At 54.0% G+C, this 24,357-nt stretch overlaps 4 protein-coding genes across 4 annotated transcripts; 3 read left to right on the top strand and 1 right to left on the bottom strand.

Annotated features, from left to right (window-relative positions):
- Nucleotides 1–1,487: 1,487 nt before the first annotated feature.
- On the bottom strand, nt 1,488–2,930 carry SPBR_01682 (ferrochelatase; the record flags this gene model as incomplete). The annotated part of the gene is made up of 2 exons (XM_040759992.1): nt 1,488–2,555; nt 2,676–2,930. The coding sequence occupies 2 exons, from the start codon at nt 2,928–2,930 to the stop codon at nt 1,488–1,490; spliced, it is 1,323 nt and encodes a 440-aa protein (XP_040619714.1).
- An 818-nt stretch (nt 2,931–3,748) lies between these two features.
- Nucleotides 3,749–6,062, top strand: SPBR_01391 (ATP-dependent DNA helicase 2 subunit 1; the record flags this gene model as incomplete). The annotated part of the gene is made up of 2 exons (XM_040759702.1): nt 3,749–3,817; nt 3,894–6,062. The coding sequence occupies 2 exons, from the start codon at nt 3,749–3,751 to the stop codon at nt 6,060–6,062; spliced, it is 2,238 nt and encodes a 745-aa protein (XP_040619713.1).
- A 1,698-nt stretch (nt 6,063–7,760) lies between these two features.
- SPBR_01790 (uncharacterized protein) lies at nt 7,761–8,981 on the top strand (the record flags this gene model as incomplete). The annotated part of the gene is made up of 1 exon (XM_040760100.1): nt 7,761–8,981. The coding sequence occupies one exon, from the start codon at nt 7,761–7,763 to the stop codon at nt 8,979–8,981; it is 1,221 nt and encodes a 406-aa protein (XP_040619712.1).
- Nucleotides 8,982–16,140: 7,159 nt separating this feature from the next.
- Nucleotides 16,141–18,558, top strand: SPBR_01382 (C6 finger domain protein; the record flags this gene model as incomplete). Its single annotated transcript, XM_040759693.1, has 2 exons — nt 16,141–16,653; nt 16,720–18,558. The coding sequence occupies 2 exons, from the start codon at nt 16,141–16,143 to the stop codon at nt 18,556–18,558; spliced, it is 2,352 nt and encodes a 783-aa protein (XP_040619711.1).
- Between the last annotated feature and the right edge of the window lie 5,799 nt (nt 18,559–24,357).

Below are 24,357 nucleotides of genomic sequence, written 5' to 3'. Positions count from 1 at the left end.
ACCATTCCAACAGCATTGTGACGAAAGCAGCGTGATAGCAGGGACATGCGACTTTTTCGCACACGGCCAATCATAAGATTCGACAGCAGGTCGCTCCCTGTTTGGTGATGTGTGTACTCTGTACGACATATATTCGCGGAAAATATCTCTTCGTTCCGCCCTTCTACCGCCCAACACCCACTGTCTGGAGTTCACAACAGCAGACACACACGGCTAGTCCGAAGAGAGCAGTGCGTGTCTGCATGGGCTCAGAGTGAGCACGGATCATTCTGTCTGCATATCCGTGCCTTTGTCCCACAGGATCCTCATGCTGCTCCATAGCTGGGTCCCCCAGCGCGGTACCACATGGCTTGGCTGAACTGGCCATGGACTCTTTATCTGGCCGTTTCGATATTCCGGTGTGGATGGCTCGAATGTCGGCATTCGACACCGCCAGAAAGATAGGTTTGTTGTCACTATGACAGTGCTTAGAGCAGTCAGCACAGGGGCACTGCCTTGTCTTACCGACTTTCTACGGTTGCCGACGCACGGCCGTTTTGTTTCGTCTCTTTGCGGTGTGCCTCTTTCTTAATTTTTTTTTTTTTTTTTTTTTTTTTTTTTTTTTTTTTTTTTCATCTTTACCACGCACATCTGCATCAGACCTGCATCGCGACGTCCTATCCTTTGGTCCAGGACCACCACGTGTGGGCAGGACATGGCCAGTCGTCTTCGTCATATGTCGACTGCAGGAACGGAGAGAGCGATTTACACAAAGCACAAAGTACCAGATACAAAAATTACTCGCTCGTACAGGTTGCTGTGGTTGTTTCTGGGATCAAGAATGCAGAGCCTTCCCGCAGCAAACACCATGATGAGCTGGGGGTCGCGGTGCAGATTTTCGTGCAGCATGCAGACGAACCAACATATGCTGCTGGTCGGCGTTGCACAAGTTGGCCGTGTGCCCGTTTTTCGTCTGCACGCCAAGCCAAGCTCTCGGAGCTGTTTTTATTTGTATTTTTATTTGCGTCTTTATTTGTATTTTTATGTCTTTTCGTTTGCACGCGTGGCGGATAAGCTCCGTGCTCGTCGCGGGAAGCTTTGTCCTACGGCCCGAGATCGTCCCGCCGCACAGCCCACCTCGTCTGTGTCCCTCCGTTTTTCTCTTCTCGTTTTGCATGTGTTATTGGCATAGCGAGATCGGCGGCACAGACTTCAAATGAACACGTCAAGGCGAAAAAAGACCGGATGCAGGGGTCAGAGCCATGGCCAAAAAAAGAGTAATGTGTATTATCCATGCCGGATCTTTTCTATCCAGTCAAAACGAACCATCTAAAGGCAAGAAAAAGCAGATTTGCCTTGGGCTTTTACGTTTTGATAAGCCGAGAGGAGGCAGACGCAGACCAACCAATGAAGAGAGAAAAAGAATGCAGATTGACAGCAAGATGGTAGCCACAGGCGAACTGCAGTGGCAATTGCAGAGCCAACAACAGAGACGAAAGTTCTGCCTTTTATACCCTTGACTGCTGCGCGGCAAAGAAGTTCTTGGACTCCAAACACCGGTCGCTCTTGCAGCCGGGACACCGCAGGCTCATCTGCGCCGAACAGGCGGTGCCGCTCTGCAGGTGGCCGTGGGCCAGGCCAGCGAGGGCGCTGATGAACGTCGGGCTGCCGTTCAGGCTCTCGACGCGCTTGACGGTGTCCTTGTGGCCGGACTCGCCAATGACCTCCTCGTCGAGCTCGTAGAGCGTCTCAATGTGGTCGGACGTAAAGGCAATGGGGATCAGGACCAGGTCCTTTTGGCCCTGGGCAATGTACTGCTCGACACTGGACTGGGTCTGCGGGCCCAGCCAGGGCTGCGGGCCAACCTGCGACTGCCAGCACAGCCGGTAGCGGTTGGAGAAGCCGAGGCGCTGGTTGACGGCGTAGACGGTGGCGGCGACTTCGGCCGGGTATGGATCGCCGCGGTTGACGACGGTCATGGGCAGGCTGTGGGCCGAGTAGAGGAGGACAACGTCCTTGCGCCGCGCCTCGGGGTATTCGGCCAGCTTGGCCTCGATGTTCTCGGCGAACGCCTCCACGAGACCCGGGTGGACGGGCCAGCGGTCGATGACGCTCCAGGCAATGGAGCCGTCCTGGAGCCCGGCATTGGACGACGGGTCCCCCCCACCACCGCCGCTGCCGCCGCTCCGCTTGCCCTCGAGCCGCTGGCGCCACTTCCACAGCTCATTGAGGCTACTGCCGGTGGTCGAGCACGAGTACTGCGGGTACTGCGTAAACGCAACGGCGCGGCCGCCGCGGCCGCCACCGAAGCCGTCCTCCAGCAGCTGGCGGTACATGTGCTCGGTGAGCGGGTTGGCGTAGCGGAAGGCGACGTACGGCTTGTGCGGCGCGGTCTCGGGCGACAGGCGGTCGAGCAGCTTGCACATCTCGGCGCACTGGTACTCGGACCACTTGCGGATGGGCGAGCCGCCGCCAATGGCAGCGTACTGCTTCTGGATCTTGGGGGTGCGGCGGCGCGAGATGAGGGGGCCAATGTAGTTCTGCAGGCGTCCGAGAGGGATCAGGTCGCCGTCGGCCTACCACGATGCACGCAAAGGTCAGCAGCGGTCTGCAAACAAACAAATAAACAAATAAACAAATAAACAATCCATTTCCCGAAGAAACTCCGAGTCCATCCCCGAGACCGGGATACTCACAAATAATCGGCTAAGAAAGTCGCCAACCTCGTCCGTTGTCGACGGGCCGCCCATGTTGAGGAAGACCATGGCAGTCGGGCCCTTGGAGCCATGGTTGTTCTGGGTGACGGGCGGCGCCTGCACCGCAGTGGCCAGGCCACGGTGGCCCTGGATCGAGAGTGATGATATCGGAGCTGCAGTAGAGACGGAGAGCGACGTCTGCAGCGTCCGCGCGCCGAGGCGCAACTGCCGAGCAGGCTGTCGCAACGCAGCCATCGTGTCTAGGAGAGGGGAAGTGGTCATTCAAAGGCCAAGAAGGAGACGGGATCGTCGAGCAATGCGTCGGCCGGGGCCTCTGCTGTCGGAATGGAAGTGATGATCAAAGTGGCAACTGAGGCCGAGGCTCGACGAGTCAATGAGAAGATGGGTCTGGATCGAGGGTGTTAACAGCGGCAGGACGCAATTGAAAGGCAACAAAATACTCACGAGTTCAGCAGAAAGCAAAGGAAACGAACCACGAGAAACTCGACACGAACGAGCGGAAAACTCACCAAACACCGGGGATGATCTTTTGTCGCATGTGCAACTTGTATTTCTTTCCAGGCCTTTTAGGCGGAGAGTCGGCTCCAGTGACGAAACCAACTGCAAAACTCTGGTGTCAGGTGGAGGCAAGAGCGCTGTTTCTTCCTTCCCGTTGGAGACACAAACTAGCCCATCCGGGACCCGCCTTCCTTGTTGGTTAACACGTCGTACGCTGTCCCTACGGCGCCATTGTCCAATGACAGCAACCTTAAAACTCATTTAAACCACGTGATTCCGCGACGGACAGCTCCTTCCACAGGCGCAAAGGCCTGAGACCGCGCCGCGTTTTTGGGGCCTGTTCTGCCTGACGTGCCGCACAGGGCAGGTGCTAGCCGCGCCTGTTGCCTGCTTGGCCCACTTTAGCAGCTTCACGTCGAAGCTCAGCTTGAGCCGAATATATCTCCAACACTCGTACTCAGGACTCGATCCGGGCCATGGCCAAGTGGTAGCAGATCAATTGGTTTCTGCTTCAATTTTTATTGTTTCTCATTTCGTGTTAAAAGACACCAATCATGGCGTCTCGCGAACCCAATTTCAAGCGCGAGGACGAGGACGACGTCGACGAGGAAGTCGACGAACTGGTATGACGTCTTGTTGATCGATGCTCTGCTTCAACAGGGAGAACACCCCAGGACAACCATTAACACTGTCTTCCAGAGCTACAAATCGCAAAAGGATGCCGTCATCTTTGCCATTGACGTCAGCACGTCGATGCTGGAGCGGCCGCCGCCCAGCAAGTCACGCAAGGCAGACCAGGACAGCGCAGTGTCGGCGGCGTTGCGATGCGCGTACCAAATCATGCAGCAGCGCATCATCACACAGCCCAAAGACATGATGGGCATTCTGTTGTTTGGCACGGAAAAGTCCAAGTTCCGGGAGGCGGCCGGCGCCGGCGATGGCGACGACGACAAGCACAACGACCGTGACGACGGCAGCAAAGAAACGCAAGGGGGCGGCTTGGCCAACATCCGCCACCGCGGGCCAGGCTACCCACACTGCTACCTGTTCATGGACCTGGACGTGCCGGCGGCCGAGGACGTGAAGGCGCTCAAGGAGCTGGTCGAAGAGGGCGAGGACCCGGACGAGGTGCTGACTCCGGCGCCGGCGTCGCAGAGCGTGGCCATGTCGAATGTGCTGTTTTGCGCGAACCAGGTATTTACGACCAACGCGGCCAACTTTGGGTCGCGGCGACTGTTTATCATTACGGACAACGACGACCCGCACGCGGGCGACAAGGCGGCGCGGTCGGCGGCGGCCGTGCGCGCCAAGGACCTGTACGACCTGGGCGTCGTGATCGAGCTGTTCCCCATCAGCCGCGCGGGCCAGCCCACGTTTGACCTGACCAAGTTCTACGACGACATTATCTATCGCGACGCAGCAGACCAGGAAGCCCTGGACGGCGGCGGAAACAGCCACGACAGCAGCAGCAGCAGCAGCAACGTGGCCAAGGCGTCCGACCGGGTCTCGACGTCGCGGTCGGGCGACGGCCTGACGCTGCTGGCATCGCTCGTGTCCAACATCAGCGCCAAGCAGACACCCAAGCGGTCGTACTTTTCGAATCTGACCTTTGAGGTAGCGCCGGGGCTCAACATATCCGTCAAGGGCTACATTCTGCTGAATCGCCAAAAACCAGCGCGCACGTGCTACGTGTGGCTCGGCGGCGAGCGCGCGCAGATCGCCACGGGCCAGACGACGCGGATTGATGCCGAGTCGGCGCGCACGGTCGAGGCGGGCGAGACCAAGAAAGCGTACAAGTTTGGCGGCGAGTACGTGTACTTTGCGCCGGACGAGCTCAAGGCTCTCAAGGAGTGGCCGTTCCCGGACGGGTGGAAGGGCAAAGGCCTGCGCATCATCGGCTTCAAGCCGAGCGTGCTGATCCCGCCGTGGGCGTCGGTCAAGCGGTCGACGTTCATCTACCCGAGCGAGGAGGACTACGTGGGCTCGACGCGCGTGTTCGCAGCGCTGTGGCAGAAGCTGCGGCGGTCAGGCAAGGTGGCCATTGCGTGGTTTGTGCCGCGCACCAACGCGAACCCGCTGCTCGTGGCCATTATGCCGTCGGGCGGTGGGAGCCGTGCCGATGGCGAGCAGGGCGAGGGTGAAGGCGGCGGCAACGATGGCAACGACGACAACGACGACAACAAGGACAGCGGGGAGCCTGCCAACCCCATGCAGCTGCCGGCCGGTCTCTGGCTGTACCCGCTACCGTTTGCCGAGGACATTCGGCGCGTCGACGACGGCGGCCCGCCGTTGCCGACGTGCGACCGGATCACCGACCTGATGAAGCCCGTTATCGAGAATTTGTTTTTGCCCAAAACGGCCTACAACCCGGCCAAGTATCCGAACCCGTCGCTGCAGTGGCACTACAAGATTCTGCAGACGATGGCCCTCGAGGAAGAAGTGCCCGAGCGCGGCGAGGACCTGACGCTGCCCAAGTACAAGGCGATTGCCAAGCGCGTCGGCGGCAGCCTGGCCGAGATCAAGGGCGTCATCGACGAAGAGGCGCGGGCGCTGACGTCGAAGCGGGCTGTGAAACGCGGCGGCGACAGCGACGACGACGAGGGTGGAGACGCAAAGGGCAAGCCGCTGGCAAAACGGCCCAAGAAAGCGGCGGCGGCGGCTGGGGCGGCGTCGGCTGGGGCGTCGGCGACTGGCGGTGCCGGCAAGATGACGGCCAAGGACCTGCGCAACGCCGTGAACAACGACAAGCTGCAGTCGATGCAGGTGGCCGTGCTCAAGGAGATTCTGGCTGCGCGGGACCAGCCGACATCGGGCAGAAAGGCCGATCTTATAGAGCGGATCGAGCAATGGGTGGAGGCCAATTTGTAGGCGCATATGTCGCTGTGTATATTGATGTTTTACGTTTGTCTTGCTGTATACTACAAAAATGGTACACTACAAGAGCCCTGAGACCGGTCGAGGTCATCACCGGTCTATGAATTATGTTTGTGCTACGAAGACAAGTTTGTTGGACATTGTCAGGACGATTTCCGATGAAGGCTGAGGTGTCTTTTAATTTATTTTCCCCACGGCAGCATGTCGTGTGATATTGATGCAAAGAGCACTTGAGAATAAATATGAATTTTGAAATCGGTTTTTATGAAAAATCAAATGGTGAAATCGACGAATTAATCATAAATACTTAATTCAACGAGAAACACCAGGTGGTAAAACAAACAAATAAACATTTTAGAAAACGACATACCTTTGCCTTAAAATGATTTATTACTTCAGGCTCCGATAATTACACCATTGCGACTTAAGCATTCGCAGCTCTATATTAATTACAACACCGACAAATTACGTCGTACACTGGTTAATTACGTATAAATGAATGCATAGAGGAACCATAATTTCTTCCAGGTACGGTCATCGGATAAACGGTGCAAGGTGAGAAGATGGAGTCTGGAATATACGGAAGTAATCAAGCAAGAGAGAAGAAGAAGAAAAGAAAAACAAAACAGAAAGCAAAATAATGAACAGAAAAGAGAAAAAAGAAAAGAAAAGGAAAAAAAAGAACAAGAACCCGCAGGCATGTATCTACTTCCTCCCATTCTCTCTTTCACATCTTCTTCTCATCTCTTCTTCCTCGCAGCCGTCCCTTCCCACGCCACGACTCAACTCTCAACAGCCTCATATCCACATACAAAAGCCCCTCATCCAACATCCGTTCTATTTTGCCTTGCCGCTTGGACGTCGTCTAGATATTGGACCCGTTGCCATTGTTTAGCCCGCTTGGAGCGTTGGACGTTTTCGTGCCCTGTTGCCCACTTTCGTGCCGTTCGTGTGGTCAAGGCTGTTTATAGAGGGCGAGACAAAATAAAAACAGACAATGGCACATAAAGACGCAACACAATGTCAATAAGGCGCAAAGCGAACCGCATGGCGACGACTCACCCAGGCCTCACCCGGACCTCGCCCAGGCCTCACTCAGACGTCACCCCATCTTCACCCCAAATTCACTCTTCGTGGCTCTGTGGTGACGGGTGAATCAAATCTATCTCGCTTCTGTTCACCTCCACTTTTGACACACATCTTTTGACTATTTTTACGGGCTCCGTTGGTTTTGCTACCGAAAATAGGCTTTCGTTGTTCACGGCTTTCCATTTCTCCTCCTCTCGGCTCGTCTTTCGTCTTTTCGTCTTTTCGTCTTTTCGTCTTTTCGTCGCGTTGGTCTCTTGTCGTGGCCCCAGTCTCAATCTCTTTGTTGTTTATTTTCTCCTCCTGTATAAAACAAGCCTTTTCGGCCGGCATTGCCTGCCGTTGAGTCTCCTTTCCATTTTTCTCCTCCCTTTTCTCTTTTTCTCTCTCTTCTTCTTTTCTCTCCTTTCTCTCCCTCACTTCTGCCCTTTTCTTCTGCCCCCTCCGTGTCCATCTCCGGTTTCACGACAGGTCTCCATATTTGAGTCTTGAGTTTTTCGCTCGCTGAACCCTACACTCGTTTCTGTCTTATTCCATTCATCTCCCTTTTTTCCTCTACACGCTCTTTACCTCCCACTTCCCACTTATTTTCCAACCGTCCCCATCATGCGTTTCTCATCGGCGTTGGCCCTTGCCGTCGCCCAGCCCGTCGCCGCGGTGCTCGTCTACGTCACGTCGTACTCGGGCACGCTGACGTCTCTCAACCTGACGCTGACGCACGGCAAAGCCAACTCGACCTCCGGCCCCAAGGCCCGCATCCAGCAGCTCGCCGTCAACGCCGGCTGCGCGCCGCAGGCGTCGTGGCTGACGCTGGACAAGCCCAACGGCATTCTGTACTGCCTGGACGAGAGCTTCGGCAACCCCAATGGTAGCCTGTCGTCGTACAAGACGAGCGCAAACGGCACGCTGACGCAGCTCAAGCGCGTCGAGACACCTGCAGGCCCCGTCTACGCCACCCTCTACGGCGCGGGCGGCAAGGGGCTGGCCGTCGCCGAGTACCAGGGCGCGTCCTTTTCGTCGTACCGCAAGGACCCGTCGTCGCTGGCGACCATCGAGCAGGTCACGTGGACACTGCCGCATCCGGGCGCCAACGCCACCCGCCAGGACACGCCGCACCCGCACGAGGTGATTCTGGACCCGACGGGCGCCTTCTTCCTGGTGCCGGACCTGGGCAGCGACCTCGTGCGCGTGTTTTTGATCAACCAGACCAGCCTCGAGTGGACGCCCGTGGCGCCGCTGGTCACGCCGCCCGGGACGGGGCCGCGCCATGCGTCGTTTGTCGTCGGCGACAAGAACCAGACGTACCTGTACCTGACGAGCGAGCTCGCCAACACCATCACGGGCTACGAGGTCACCTACCATGCCAACCAGACGCTGTCGTTTGCCCAGATCTACGTGGCGCCCACCCACGGCCCGGGCACGGTGGTGCCGGCCGCGGCCACGGCCGCCGAAATCGTGACGTCGCCCGACCACCGCTTCGTGCTCGTCACAACGCGCAACGACGCCGCGTTCAACATTAGCAGCTTCGACGCCAAGCCGAAGAACGGGACCGCCACCGCCGCCGCCCAGATTGTGTCCGACTCGGTCACCACGTTCGCCGTCGACCACGCCACGGGCAACCTGACGTTTGTGCAGCTGTTCCCCTCGGGCGGCCAGGTCCCGCGCCAGTTCTCCATCAACAAGGCCGGCACGCTGCTGGGCGTCGGCCAGCAAGGGTCCGGCCGTGCCGTCTTTATCAACCGCGACGTCAAGAGCGGCAAGCTGACGGGCTTTGCGGGCGCCGTCGACATTGCGGGCGAGGTGACGTCGGTCGTCTTTGACGAGTAGGCAGGGGAAGCGCACGAGGGAAAGAATAAAAACAAAAGAAAAATAGCGAAGAGGATGGTACACGATACAGAGACATTTGATCGTGGTAGCGTAAATCAAATGAAATCAAACAGTGTATTCAAAGTAGTATACATGGCCATGCTTGCCGTCGTGCTGCCTTCGTTTGATTACCACAGACTGAATATGGGACCGTCCGAGGCTGTCTGACATATCCCATGCAATCTGTACGAAGCAGCCATCTCTTGATACATCCAGCCAGTCTGTGATCGACAGCAGCCTTACTATCCAGTTACACGGCTCACAGGCAGCTCCCTACGACGTACTTCCCTTGATGTTGCCATTACTGTGAGTGGCGTCGGTGCTTTCCACGCTTTCCGGCATATTCCAGTGTGATGTACGAATTACACAGCTGCATGACAGTTAATATAGAGCACACGGCGGTCTACCAAGAACCTACGGCCGTTGTGCGCTGCCCCAACAAACCAGACGATCTAGATCTGTCGCGGCTTGTTTTTCTCGCTTCTTGACTCTGCATGTGACTGCGAAGCCCTGTCCTTGTGCTTGTATTTGTAGAGTGCCTAGATAGAATCGCCCAGAATACGGGACATGGGAACAGCCCTTCATCCTTTTATTCGCCTCGCTGGTCCGCAATTTTGAGGTGGGGTCAAAAGGTCAAATTAGCCGAGAAGGACAGGCTGCCTTGGATGGCTCCTGGGTCCTGAGCACAAAGTGCTCCCTCCAGAGTTCCAAAAGAGGCAAAAAGGAGATCGACAAAGTGTCGACCCCAGCTCTAACTGGTGCTGGCATGTCTGAAAACGGCAATCTACGCTTGCCACTGCCTTACGCCGTGCGACGTACATGTGTATACGATGGACTGTTTCGGTGGTCCAGTTCCGGGTCCGAGTCGCTTGCGGCTTTTGTTGCGTCTGTCTGCCGTGTCCTGGTCCTGGTTCCAGCGTCCTAGATGCAGGCAAGTGGGGAGCCCGAGTGACTGAGCAAAATGAGGTAAAAACAAAAGGCAAAAGGAGGCAAACGAGGCAAAGCGAGGCAAAACGAGGCATGACCAAAGTCGCCTGTGGCAAAAGCAAGGACGGCCAGCCTCAACACTGTAATTCAACGGGCTTAAGACTCGGGGTCCTTACGGAGGTTAGACCTGAATACTGAATATTGCAGACGGGAGGCACTTGCTCCCGTTGTCTTCTGTTTCTCCCTCGTATATTGCGGAACGGCTGTCTTGGTCCATGCTCTTGCCCCCCCTTTTCCTCCTGTTTTATTTATTTATTAATCTATCCACGAACATGCCGACGAACCTGTCATTATTTTGTGACGTTGTCACTGTTATGCTCACGGTGATCGCTGCTCGATCCTGCCCACAACCACAAACTTCAGCAGAGATGTCTATATCCCGCCTCTTATGGGTGTTCTCCATCTCGGAGTCGGCCCGTTAGATGCAAACCAGCTACGCACAAGCAGCAGGCCATAATGGCAAAAGGAGCGTGCAAATCACAAGGCAAAGAGGTCAAGGTCCAAGCTGGCTATTTTGCCGCCCGTTGTGTGGTTTCCAGGTGGTTGGGGACATGTCTGGGCGAGGTAAGCGAGAAAGTGACGGGTAAAAGATATATATATATATATATATAAAGCATTGACAAAGAGCTACAAGGAAGGTGAAAAAAAGAAAATAAAAAGAAGAAAAGAACGATATGAGATCAAAATCACGCAGGCACGTCCCTGCACACGGCCTGGAGGAACCCTGGGACGGCAGTGTCTGGGCGTAGCCTGGGAGTAGTCTGGGATAGCACTCCGACCCAAAGTTGACGTCGTTCAATCTTCTCCACAACTTCGACAGCAAACAAACCCAGCAGGGACCAAAGATCAGGAGCCGTCTGATGTTCAATACTGCTGCTCTTGGGGCTGGGTCTGTGATCTGGGACGGGAGCGCAATGCGTCTGTCGATCGTTGAAAAGTAGAGATATGACCGCGACAACTTCTCTCCTTTTTCTTCACTTTTTCTTTACTTTTATTCCCTTTTTCTGTTTTCATACAAACGTTAAAATATGGCATCCTTGGTCAAGACATCGAAAAAGACACAATTCGACCTGATACAACTTGATAAAATATAACATGGCCCTGTGCAGGAATGTGATACTACCCGTCTGTCCCTGTCATTAGATCCTACGCCTCTCCACTATGAAGTGCAAAATGTCCTGCAGACTGCTTCTCCATCCACACTTCAGAGCATTGCCACCATTGCGACGCGTTCTAATTCCACATGGTTTTGCCTCTTGACCTGCAACGCCCACGCTGTTATTGATCCCTCGAACCACGCCGCATCTCACATTGGCATCTGCCTGCCTTGTGACTATGCTCCGTCAGTTGTATGCACAAACTGCGGGACTGCTCCACACTGCTTCTGGCCTTCACGTGGGCCGTCGTCCGCCGCACGGTGTCACCTGAGCGGCCCTTGTATGAGGAAGGTGGAATGTGGAAGGTGGAAGCTCGAAACGCGAAAAGTAGTGAGAAGCCGTTGCGCTGCGCACTGGGCCTGCAGAAGCCCTATTCGGCTGTGCCGCAGGATTGCTGCCAGGGCTGGTCCCCTGATCTTTTGATCCTTTACTTGTTCATGTATGTCCTGTTGAGCATGTATCTGGTGGGTAGTCTGGGACGACGTCTTTTGACCTTGCCCGTCAAGGTGAGACTTGGAGCCTCTCTGAGAGGGAGCAAATGGTTGTGTAGCATTGCCTGGGGAGACGCAGCCGTGCAAGTTTCTTTCATCGGCCGTCCTGGGCCACGTTTCCACGAGCCAGACACGCCAAACACACAGAATTCGTCGTACTTGCGCGTCCCCTTTGTGCGCACCCCGACAAGACTGAATGTCGGTACGCCCTACCACGACATATCCACTCCTCCGCTCCTCCGCACACTTTGCCAGCGGTGTAGATCGTTTCCTGGGTTTGGGCGTACCGGAAAGCTTCATCACGGTGGACGTTGGTATTGTGCGTCGCCTTCGCCTTTCGAGTCGTCTCTATGGCTTGTTTCCCAACAACAGATTCGTTGGCGGCATTGATATTGACGCCTCGGGTGCAAGGCGACCCCCGTCATGTGCTCCGTACGTTGTACGATGATATCGGGACACGCGTGGTGGGGACGTCGAGGTCGTATTCGAGGCAAAGAGACGACCGGGAAAATAGTGAAATTATACGGCGTGCAGTCGTCAACAGAACAGGCACTTTTCTCAATGTCTCGATTGTGTGTCGAGGCGATGCCACGTGACCAACCCTTCGGTCGACATAAATCTAGAATAGGAAACTGCACCATCACGGACACACAGCGCGGTGTATCATAGCTTCATATGCCGTACGCACCCCGCACACCGATACTCTCTATACATGGCTTCCGTTCGACCTCTACCGTTGTACTCTGTGCCTGTGCGCCCCTTTCTACCTTACTTTTATTGTTGCATCGCTTCGGTTCTTCTCGTTGCTGTTACAACAAGTTGCAAAACGTCGGTATGTTGTCCGTCGAACGTCGTACTTCCATATTGATGTCCTGCTTGTGGCTCTCCTGTCCACCTGTCTGCTGCCTCTACCACTTTGGCCTACCATCAGTCGATGTGGAGAATGCTGGGGAACGGTGAAGAAGCGACTTGGGAAAAGACAGGGGTCGGACGAGAAAGGGGGAGGGGGGGGAGTGTAGGAGAGGGGAAGCAAGGCATTTATGCTAAATGCAGAGATGCAACAAGGGCCTGTAGAGGGCATGGTCCGCAGAGGTACTCCGTACGCCGTATAACAGCTAGATATAGCAGCTTGGAGGCGAAAGAAAAGATTGTGCGGAAGAACAAGCGAGTGATGGAAAAATCCTGAATCGTCAAAGGATGAATATCCCAACGTCTCGTGGACAGTTTGAGCCGAATACGTCGTCGAATATTGCTTTGCTGCATCTGCCAACACTCTATACAGGGCTTCCAAAAGCTCGCGCATCAACACGGAAATTATCGTTGCGTAGTTGCGGGTAGCCGTTTATTTTTAAACACGCTCGATTTACATACTGATACTCATAGATGATGGCATTGTTGACCTCCTTGTCCTGTCAACCATCGCATCGTCATCTCGTTTGTCTCTTTTCAGTTCTTGTTTCTGTTTTTATCATCGCTTTATCCCCTACTTATTTCCATGGCCTCATTTGCCCCTTTCTTCTGCTTTTGATAGTTTGGTTGCCAACTTAGCCGAGAAACCGGTGTGAAAAGGAGAAAGATTGGTGAACCGATGGGCAGGGATGGCAAAGAGAGAGAGAAAACAGAAGAAAAAAATGAGAAGAGATGAGCATAATAGAGACGAAAAAAGGCCGAACAGCTGGCTTCTGCATCTGCCAATTGTTTCGGATCAGCTTACAACTTGTCCCGGCGTCATACAACAAAAGTATGGTCGACAACTGCCTGCACAACATCCGAAAGAGACACAGAGACCCAATGCGGAAACAATGCTTGCCAGCAACCCACAGGGGGGCTCCCTTCAGCATCCTGGATATGCTATACCAACGCCCTGCAATAGCCGTTCCCGTCCAGGCGCCAGCCGGATGCAGGCAATCTGAGGAGAGATTTTGGTTCGGGCGTGATCTGATGCAGAGCACCAGGGCAACAGGGGCCCCCAAGGCCAAGGCCCCAGGCCAGCAGACCTTGGTTTGGCCGAGCACCGTGTACCAAGACCCAAGTGCCATCAGCCTCGTGCAGCGTCTGAGCGTCGAAGCGGAACGGCCTGACGGCCTGCTGGCTGGCTGGCTTCCATTCAACCGGTTACTGTTTGTCACCCTGCCTCGAGCACAGGGTTTTATCAGCCCTCCATTATCTGCGTTGGTGTTGTCGTTGGACCTATTGGGAGTGGAGTCCGTTTATGTTGTCTCAAATCTTCAAAATCTTCAGAATCGTCAAAATCTATTATGCCGTTGTCACTTGGTGTGCACTTGCCGTGGTAGAGACGTGCAAACTGAGCGGATAGCCGCTGGGAGCATGCCAATAGTAAGCTCTCAGGCTTCTGTATGGACTCTACACGTGCACTGTACGCTGCAATGCATTGTTATTTTGTAGCTGGGAAAGAGCGACCACACCGATGATCAGCGAAAAAGATTACATAAAACGAACAAGGAAAGCGCTAACCCCAGATTCTCCAGATTCATGCGCCCCTTTAGCGACTTTCTCCAGGAAAGGAAGGGTCGCGCCGTCGTTGAGGCAGGAGACAAGAGAGGTGATACATAAAATAGATAAAAAGATAAAAAAGAAGAACCGAGACGGACAAGCAAGATAAAACAGCGAAACATACGAGGCATACAATTTACGTCGTAGAAAAATCAAAGATTTCCCATCAGAACCGCCTCCGCCATTGTACTGTCACATTCGGTCCCCCCTTCCCTGACTCTGACACCCTTATTTCTCCATCGATTCCCATCCATTTCATCCAAGTCCCACTATGCTCCACGCCACCCCCCTGAGTCGTTCCTTCCCAGTCGACACGCCCCCTCCCTCGATCCTTCCATTTTATCGTCAGTCTCTGCTGGTCTTTCCTTCTCTTTTCTCTTCCTTGATCACCACTCAACAACATCCCTGGTGCTTGCTCCTCCCCGCCTTGAGATTTTGTGATTTCGTGACTGCCAAAACTGACTGACCTGACCAACCGTCGTAAGCGCTGTTCGTTTGCCCATCGTGCGCGTGCATCCCCTGCGAAACTGCGGGCTCCAGGACTCCAGGACACTAGCAGCAGAAAATAAAGAAAATAAAGAAGAATAGAAGCTAGTAGTGCCGCTGAATATTAGGCCCACGCCGTGACGCCGTCCGTTTCTTGGCTCTCGCGCTGACACTTTGCCGTCAGCTCTGCCGCATCACAGGTCGGTCGTTCTTGCCTCCAGTGAAGAAAAGCGTGCCAGTTTCCTCCTCTGTTTGTCCCCCTACCTCCTTCCTTTGGAATCGCCTTTCTGTTCTTTCCGCTCAACGTGCAAGTCATCTGGTCCTGCCTCCTTCCACATCCCCAAGACTGGCTGGCCGCCTCGTAGACTAGCCTCACCGCGGGCCTTTTAGCCCCGGAGCGTAGGGCGTTTTGGCTTTGTTTTTGCCTTTTGCCTCTGTCTCTCCATCTCGACGCACGAGACTGCACGCCCTCCGCACCTTCCTCAACCCTCCGCAATCCCCAATTTACAGGGTTGCTCTTTCGGTTTAACGTCATATTTCCATCTCCACTTGTGACCCCATTTCCTGTCCCTCCCCCCCATATCCACATGCGGCCCTTTTCCTGCCTCCGGTCCTCACACCTCACATTTCACATTTCCTCGCTACTTTTCCTCGATTGCCCCCGTTCACTTTCGTACGATCCTCCGTATTTTGTTTCTTGTGTCTGCGTGGCATTGTTCTTTTCGGCTGCAACAATGACCCTCTGAACCTGTGTCGCCTGTCGCCTGTCGCCTGTCGCTGTCGTCTGTCGTCTGCCCTTCTTCCCCCCGGACCCCATTTCTTTTGAATAATACCACACCCCTCCCCTCCTGTTCCTTGTTCCCTCTCTCGATATTTTTATTTTTATTTTATTTTTGCCGTTCTTCATCTCGCTCTCACGGCTTCCTTTTCCCTCCCTTTCCCTTTTACCTTGCCATCATCCTCCGCCCGTAGCCGTCCCTTCTGTGACGTCTACACTCATCTCACTTTCCATCTTTGTCTCGTCTCCTGTCCTGCTCAGTCTCAGAGGCAGGTCTTTGCGAGACAAAGAGCTGGCCTCGATCGACGGTGATTTCTCAAAAACGGAAATCTGCGTTGCAGGGCCGACCGCGTGGCAGAGCATCGACGACCAACGGTCACAACACTGGACTGAACCGGCTCGTGGAACCCCACGATCTGCGAACCACGTCCGTCATCCCGGATTGCAAAAAAAGTTGAGACGAACATCCTGCTCGATACATCGCCACTATCAGCGTGCATCACCAGGACGTCGACGCCTTTCTCAACCCTCGACGACGACCACTACGCCGTATCTTCTGGCCAGCCTTTTTCACCCCTCTCATGGTGACGGGCGACTGGCCCTGTTCGGGATACAGGTCTTCTTCGGCGCCAACAAAAGCGTCAGCGTCAACAGCAGCAGCAACAACAACAACAACAACATCAACACCGCATTGACCAAACTTCACAATGACGACGGCACTTCCTCAGGGCTTTTCTTCCATTTCATCGTCTTCATCCTCCTCCTCCACCGTCATCCCCTCGCACATTAACACCAGCACACTGAACAGCCTTGGCGACAGCGGCGGCTTCGTCCTGGACATTCCTTCGCCTGGCAGCAGCGGCGGCGGCGGCAGCCGTGGTGATCTGAGGTCGCCGACAGCAGGTATCAAATCGCAGCGCACTCCAAGCTTCGGCCGTGACGGCATCCTTGGCTCTGCCCAAAAAGCACGCAACATGTCGACACAATCATCAGGGTCAGACACAATTCTGGGTGGCGGCAACAACAACAGCGGCAACAACAGCAGCATTGCCAACAATAGCAACAGCAAATCAACCGGAGCTGGATCGGTCGACGTCAAGCCCAACGGCGCCGCTCTGATGGCCAACGATCCTAGCGACGACGGCATCAACCCGCTGAAACGGCGCAACACAGAAACTGGCGGCGGCGTCGACTACCCACGACGGCGAGCGACGATTGCGGTTTGTGCTCCTCCCCACTCGTCTCTGTTTTTTTCTAGTTCATTGCAATTTTGCTAACGCAAATAGTGTGAGGTTTGTCGTTCGCGCAAGTCGCGGTGCGATGGCACCAAGCCAAAATGCAAACTCTGCACAGAGCTCGGCGCCGACTGCATCTACAGAGAGCCCGGCATCAAGCTCGATGCCGGCGACAAATTGATCCTCGAGCGCTTGAACCGCATCGAGGGCCTTCTGCAGATGAACCTGGCCGCCGGCCACAGCAATGGACTTTCTCTCGCTGCAGCGGCTGCGCAACACTCGCAGGACTCTCCGTCCAGTCTCAGCAATGGCGGGGCAGTGGGCGGTGGCAGTAGCAGTGTTGGCGCAAACGGTGGTCTGGGCAGCCTGGGCGGCACAGGCGGGGCCCCAGACGGCGGAACCAACATGTGGTCTGAGGCGACGGCTGCTGCGGCCGCTGCAGCGGCCGCCAGCGGCTTTGTATCGGTCATCCCCGCCGGCGGCATCGGCACTTGGACGAGCGCAACCAACATCTCGACCATGCCGAAAGTGCACACCAACGCAGCCTTGCATCTGCTGCAGTGGCCCTTGATTCGGGATCTCGTATCACGGCCCTACGACCCGCAAATCATGTTGCAGCTCGAGATGGCACGCCAGCCTCTGCACTCGCTCACCAAGACGCCCTGCGTTGATTTGTCAAACACCGCTGCCTATATCGAGGCCTACTTTGAGCGCGTCAATATGTGGTATGCCTGCGTCAACCCCTACACGTGGCGTAGCCACTACCGCAGTGCCCTCTCCAACGGCTTCCGAGAGGGCCCCGAGAGCTGCATCGTACTACTGGTTCTGTCACTTGGTGAAGCCAGCCTGCGCGGCAGCATCTCGCGCATTGTGCCACACGAGGACCCGCCTGGGCTGCAGTATTTCACGGCCGCCTGGGCTCTTCTTCCTGGCATGATGACATCCAACAGCGTGCTGGCCGCACAATGCCATCTACTGGCTGCAGCCTACCTATTCTATCTTGTGCGGCCGCTGGAGGCCTGGAACTTGCTCTGCACAACGAGCACCAAGCTGCAACTGCTGCTCATGTCGCCGAACCGCGTGCCGCCCGAGCAGCGCGAGCTCACCGAGCGCATCTACTGGAACGCACTGCTGTTTGAAAGCGACCTGCTAGCCGAGATGGACCTGCCGCACTCGGGTGTGGTGCAGTTTGAGGAGAACGTCGGCTTGCCGTGCGGCTTTGAAGGCGACGAGCAACAGGCCGTCGGCCGGGACGATCTCTGGTACTTTTTGGCCGAGATTGCTCTTCGGCGTCTCCTCAACCGTGTCAGCCAGCTGATTTACTCAAAAGACTCCATGGCCTCGACCACCAGTCTCGAGCCCGTCGTCGCCGAGCTCGATTACCAGCTGACGCAATGGTACGAGAGCCTGCCCAGCCCGCTGCAGTTCCCCTTTACGCGCACAATACTTGCCGATCCGGTGCAGACCGTCCTGCGCCTGCGCTTCTTTGCCTGTCGCACCATCATCTACCGTCCTTACATTCTTGCCGTCCTCGACAACGAGCAGGCCGTTCTTGACCCAGCCGTGCGCGGCGCTTGCCATAAGTGTCTCGAAGCGTCGGTGCGCCAGCTCGAGCACATCTCCGCCCACCACGCGGGCCACATGCCGTACCTGTGGCAGGGTGCACTCTCAATTGTGTCTCAGACACTGCTCGTCATGGGCGCATCCATGTCGCCCTCACTCTCCAACATACTACTCACCATTGTGCCGCACCGCGACGTCCTTGACCAAATCATTACCGACGTCGTCGTCGAGATTGAGCGGTACGCAGGCCTGGCGCCCAGCTTGGCTCTGGCGGCCGAGATCATTCGCGAGGCTGAGGTGCGCCGGCGGGCCTTCCTGAGCGGGTGAGCAAACGACTACCCGAAAGACAGCATACGTCACTCTCGTCCACAGTCCATCGACCAGAGACTGGCCAAACAATCTCCAACGCATATGCGAATAGACGAAAATCATGCACGGCATATTTTGCAGCCACACACATACACACACACACATACACCCGCCAACTCAACCTACAATCCCTAGCATCATACCGAGGGCCCGGCCAGCCATATGACAAGACCACTACGGCACGAGTGGTAGTTTGTCTATGAGAATATGCCGGCTCATGCCACGGCTTGAGACACAGCAGCACCCAATGCGACCAGCACATAGCCGGAAACGCAAGATGCATGGAGCGTCGAAAGCCAGCTGTCTAGCCACGCTAGATCTCTTCCTGTACTTTGCCAGTCTCTTCCCGACGCTTGTAAGTGGAGCGGCGGCCTCAGACAGGCCCCATCATCTGGGGTAATTCGAAAGAGACGACCAACAACCTTACATCTCCAGCTTTGGGTTCTGTCGTCAATGTCTCTCTCCACACACCCTCCACGCATGTCACACATTAATCGGTAAAAGGAATTGACGGCAACGCGACATTGTCCCCCCTTCTCAACAACCCATAAAAAGCACACACCGCACACTCACGACAGACGCAATATCACACCCAAGACCCAGGATTGGGTCGGCGGCCAATTCGGCGCTATTATGAAAGTGCCCGTCCGGGGTGCTGAGGTCTCATCACAGTTTTTGGTGCCACTTGGTGACTTGGTGCCAATTTGGTGGTGCTGGGTGGAGGGAGTGGGGCGGCCATGAGGGGAACCGTGGTCGGCGCAGACGGGCCGGTTTACCGAAGTTCCAGAAACCTTCCCCCCTTCGTCCTGTTTCTTCACGCCCTTCCAGCTCTGGTCGCATTACAAGGGGGAGGGGTGTGCAAAAGGGAATAAAAAAGATCGGTTAAGGCTGGCTGTTTATTTATTTCCTATTTGGGGTTTTCATTACCTGTTTCTTTTCTTTTCTTTTTTTTTTTTTTTTTTTTGGTCGTTATCAGTTTTTCAGGTTTAAGTCGACGATTTTGCATTTCACGGAAGACCTCTTTGTATTTCAGGAGTTGTTTTAGTCGGTTCACGGTCATGTCCTTACGATTGCTCAATCAATCTGACCCCAATTTCATCTCATCTCAGTTTTTCAGACAATTTCGTTGAATGGTATTTCTGAAATGCCGAGATTTCTTGGGCGATGCGATACTTTTGTTCCTCTACTGTCCCTTCGCATCATCGTCGACTATGAGATTGATGACCGACCTCATATCACAATCCCCCTCTGATGTCCTTAAAGCTAGATTTCGTCCCCATACATTTCGCCCCTCTGATGGTCTCACCCGAATCATGAATTTCTAATGTGTATCTAATTTGCCTCCAGTTTATCCTGAGTGTATATGCCGAATTTTATAAAATCGGGATACTACCGTAGACTGCCAGTCTTAATTGAACCTAATTTGTGAGGGAATATATAATGTACAATAATTAGGAAGGCTGTATCCAAATCGTCCTTGTAGGCGAGATATTTGGACGACTCTCATAATAACAGCTTCTGGAGATGAGACGAGAACGACAACGTGTGACCTTTGTCAAGTCGATTTATCCCCTCAAGGTGTTCCCTTACAAGCTATGGCAAAATTTTTGTCTTTGAGTTAATTGTTTCGAGATTCTCTTGGAGCTTTTCGTAATTCATAAGGTATGCAGTAATACCATGAGGACGGTGAACATAGGCTTGGATCGCCTACTGATGTCTGCCGTTGATGAGATTGGCAAGTCAACAATCTCGTACATTCAGGTCTGTCCTCGATTTATTTATTGTACTGCACTTGTCGAAAAACGTTTTGACGAAGGCTGGATCACAGACTTGCGCTTCTGCTTTGATATACGTTTTGTAAGGCGTATGACCTATCCTTTCATAATCTCACTGTCAGAGGAAATCATTGAGATGAGCGTCCAAGAAATGATTCATAAACAAACACCAAAACCAACTGTAGATCAAGAACAAGAGCCAATATTATCATGGTCTGTCCGATCCCGTGGATTGCCCAGCGAATCCACGGTGATTCAACGGGGTCCACTACGATACCATTACCTAGCCAGAAGGCACGTCCCACGGCCAGGGCCGTTGCCAGTCGTCGTGGTTGTTGTCACCTGACCGGCCGCACCCTTATACACCTTTAATGCTAGGCACCTCACGGTATATGTACCTCAGGCACCAGGCACTTAACGGTGAATCCCTACGATGTAGTGATCCTCCAGATAATAATGTAAGCCCATCCGCGCCCTCTCTAGATTTTGCATCTACTTACACCTACGTTCGAGTCGCTTGCTGCGATCCTCTTTGATTGACAACCCCTATCCACTTGGACCTCTGACACAACTCCGCTCCCTGAGCTGAGACATCCAGCTCCGTTGGATTCCAGCACACGTCGGCGTGCTAGATAACGAATGACCCGGCAGCTGGCTCACACGGCAACACCTCCCAACCAATGCAGAAGATTCTAATGGCCGCTACGAAACTCTTGATCCGCCAGGCCATGTAAAAGGAGTGGCAGAAAGCTTGAGACGCGGTAAAGAACGGGCGAGAACTCTTTCGATTAGGAGTCCGGCCGGATAAGGTAACACTTAAAGCGTATATCGGACTACACCGTTGCTCCGTTATCACGCAGTTAGGACAAAGAGTGACGACGTCTTAGAAAGTGGTGTGGGGTGAGAAAGGGCTACGAGTTTAGATCGATAGGTACAGTCGGCTCAGACTGTGACACTTGGCTGTGGTGTATGTTGTGCTCTCTCGTATCAACCATCACCTATTCGAGTTTTTGTATTTGTCTTTTAGATAGCGTCGTCGTAATTACTTCGTAAGATAGCTGTGTGGCAGGGCCTACTCGGCCCGCTATAATTGGTGGGCCATCTGGCGGCTTTGTCCCGTTTTCCCCTCATTCCGAAAACTAACCTAGCATATACATGCCCAACGTGGTTTCTGACATCGCGAACAACAAATGCTGCTAAACTGCCGCATCCATGGAGCATGTTGAGGTCAGCAGGACCCCAAAGCGTATTCTCGTGGTAGTCTCTCGCAATAGCCCGCACTGGCATGCAGCGTGGGAAAACAGCGACGAGACGATTGCTGCTGCTTTCGCACTCCTTCAACAAAGGCGATTCATACCACAAGACGCGCAAAATGATTCATCCACGGTCAGACTCCTCGCGCAAGAGAGATGGGACATACGAAGATTATTAGTGTTTGATCTTTTCCATACGACTTACAATGCCGACACTGCACACCGGACAGATCAAGGCGATTTACCTGTGCTCTCCGTCTTCTTTGGCAAAAAGGAGAGCGCCAGTGTCGCTGGTCCGCCAATGGCCAACAAAGTCAACGTTGAAATCAGAGCTATCCATAACTCGACAGGCCTTGGCAGCAGACCACCGTTCGCTGTTGACCACGCTGACGGGAACGTTCCGTTCTACGACAAACCGCGATCTTCCCACGTGTACAACGTATCCCGACATAACAAAACGTGAACTGCGGATTGGTTATGTATGGTTCTTTTGGTGCGATTGTTCGACATCCTAGCCCAGCTCTGAACTAATTTTTGATGAACAGCAACAACAAGTGACGACGATGATAAACGAAACAATACCCCCCCTCACACACGGCCTGTGAACAGCGTCGTTTGGCTCAGTCTTTCTGTCTCTTCCTAGTTGCTAATCCCTTCTCTTCCTTGGATCTTATCTCTTGGTGCCAGTGCCTACATGGACTCTGGCGTCGGAATACTGCAAACGGAGCATAAGTCTGTTATGTCCGTGATATTCGAGCCGTCATCGGCAGGATAGTGAGAGGAAATCGTTAAGAAGTACGGAAGTACGTCCCAAGATGAAAAGAAAAAAAATAGCTGTAGACAAGGAACAAAAGCCAACATAATGTGTTGATAACACGAACAAAAATAGCAGTTATGGACAAAAAAACGTACAGCAGCGGGTATTCGCTGGTCGTCACCGACCCAACTACTAATCCGCCGATTACAGGTTTGACTAGGGGAGAGCGGACGGGATCCCGTATTTTCCTGTATCTATGGCCGTACGTGGAAGAAGTAGATTGAAATGCTGCCTTTATAGGAGGTTTTCGGTGTGGATGGCCACATCTCGTAATAAGGGAAAGACGTTACAAGTACCTCGTTTGAATCGCTCTCTAATTACTAAAGTTTGAGAGCTAGAGCACAAAATATGAGCGGGCCCAATGTTGGTTGATTCATGGCAAAGCAAGACATTGACAACTTGGACGCTTGCATATAACATCTTTCGAGTTTCGTCGTGTCTTATTTGATGTGTGTTCCTCCGCGTCGGGTGTCGATGTCATGTGCCTCGTCTCTGATTCGCCTGTCTAAATGCGTTGTTTTAGCTCGTACTGGGTGCGTATTTCACGTTCCCTGTCTCGCATTGTCGTTTTTACACGTTGCCGACAAACAATGCCTCGCCTCGCTCACCTTGCCTTGTTTTCCTCACAACAAACGTGCAGAAAGTCAGCCTGACCTGCCCTGGCATTTACCAACCAAGTTTCCGCCGCTTGACCGTTCGGCGATGTGTTCGTTGGGCATTCACAAAGATGGCCAGGCCCCGCTTCTTCCTCCGGTTAAGGCGAGCGGCACGGGGAGGTCCAGCCGTTGGAATTTAGCTTCGAGCTAGCTGCAACATGGCGCCAGCGGGCACGCGCAACGTCCCGGCGCGTTCGCAAAGGTGGTATTGCACAGTACGCTCTGCAAACGGGGGTAATCGGCAGCCAGGCAAACGGAGCGAGAGTGAGAGGGAGATGATGAAAAGCATGTAAAACCCAATTCAACTGGAGGAGAATGATCTAACAAATCCGATGCCGTCTCATTTTTGACCGCGCTGGACAGCTGTGCCGTATACTCTGCCTGTGCTGCCGCCTGGACCATCGAGTCTTTGCTTGCAGCCCGTCTTGTTCGTTATGCTATTTGCTCAGTTTTATAAACTGCCGGTTGCTTTCCGGGGCTGACGCGAATGGGACACGAAAGAGCGTATAGTCAAGTGAGGCGAACACGGCTGTCCATTGATCGTCTTATTGGCCGTAGGCAGCGCGGTCTCTCCGATAAGCCGTTTGATTTGTGCCTCTCCATGTGCCCTACACAAAAGTGCATTTTGGAGACGCACTCTCGTTTTGATTTGAGGATACTTCGCTGAGCATCATTTTATAGCGAAAGAAGACTCAGGCTGTTTAACCTGCCGATGAATAGAAAGAGCGACCCTCCATTGCTAATGCAGCAAATTGTTGCACCTTCCTTCGCCTGCTTGCGTCTCTCCAACCTCTCTCAAGATGCAAGAGCGAAGGCGGTCGTTCTTGCTGAAATGGTGGTTTCCTCGCGCGCCGATCACGTGTGAATTGACGAGGGGCACGCCCATTGCGGCAGGTCCATGACGGCTGGTCTTGTGCTTCAGGGCAGCAGGACAGAAAACAGAAACAGAAGGGGCGGCTGGAGCGGCTGATCAAGGATCACGGTAAGGAAGCGACGTCTGCCGCAACTTCCAAAAATTTTCAAATCTCGAGTTCCTTCGGTTTATCTCGCCTCCGCTTCTCTGGCTCTCCCCTTTTCGTCTTGTTTACATTTTCACTTCACTTTCATACGTCTCTCTCACCACCAACGACGTCCGCACACAACACGAAAGGACGAAAGGACGAAAGGACGAAAGGACGTATTCCGACAGGGTGCAAGTATCGAGAACCGCTGCAGGCCATAGATTGTACAGCAGGCCACCTTACCTCGATTTGTTT

This window comes from Sporothrix brasiliensis (assembly GCF_000820605.1).
Source record: "Sporothrix brasiliensis 5110 chromosome Unknown Cont18, whole genome shotgun sequence".
NCBI classification, from domain to species: Eukaryota; Fungi; Ascomycota; class Sordariomycetes; order Ophiostomatales; family Ophiostomataceae; genus Sporothrix; species Sporothrix brasiliensis.
The sequence above is the reverse complement of the archived record's forward strand: the minus strand, read 5'-3'. Positions and strand labels throughout refer to the sequence as shown.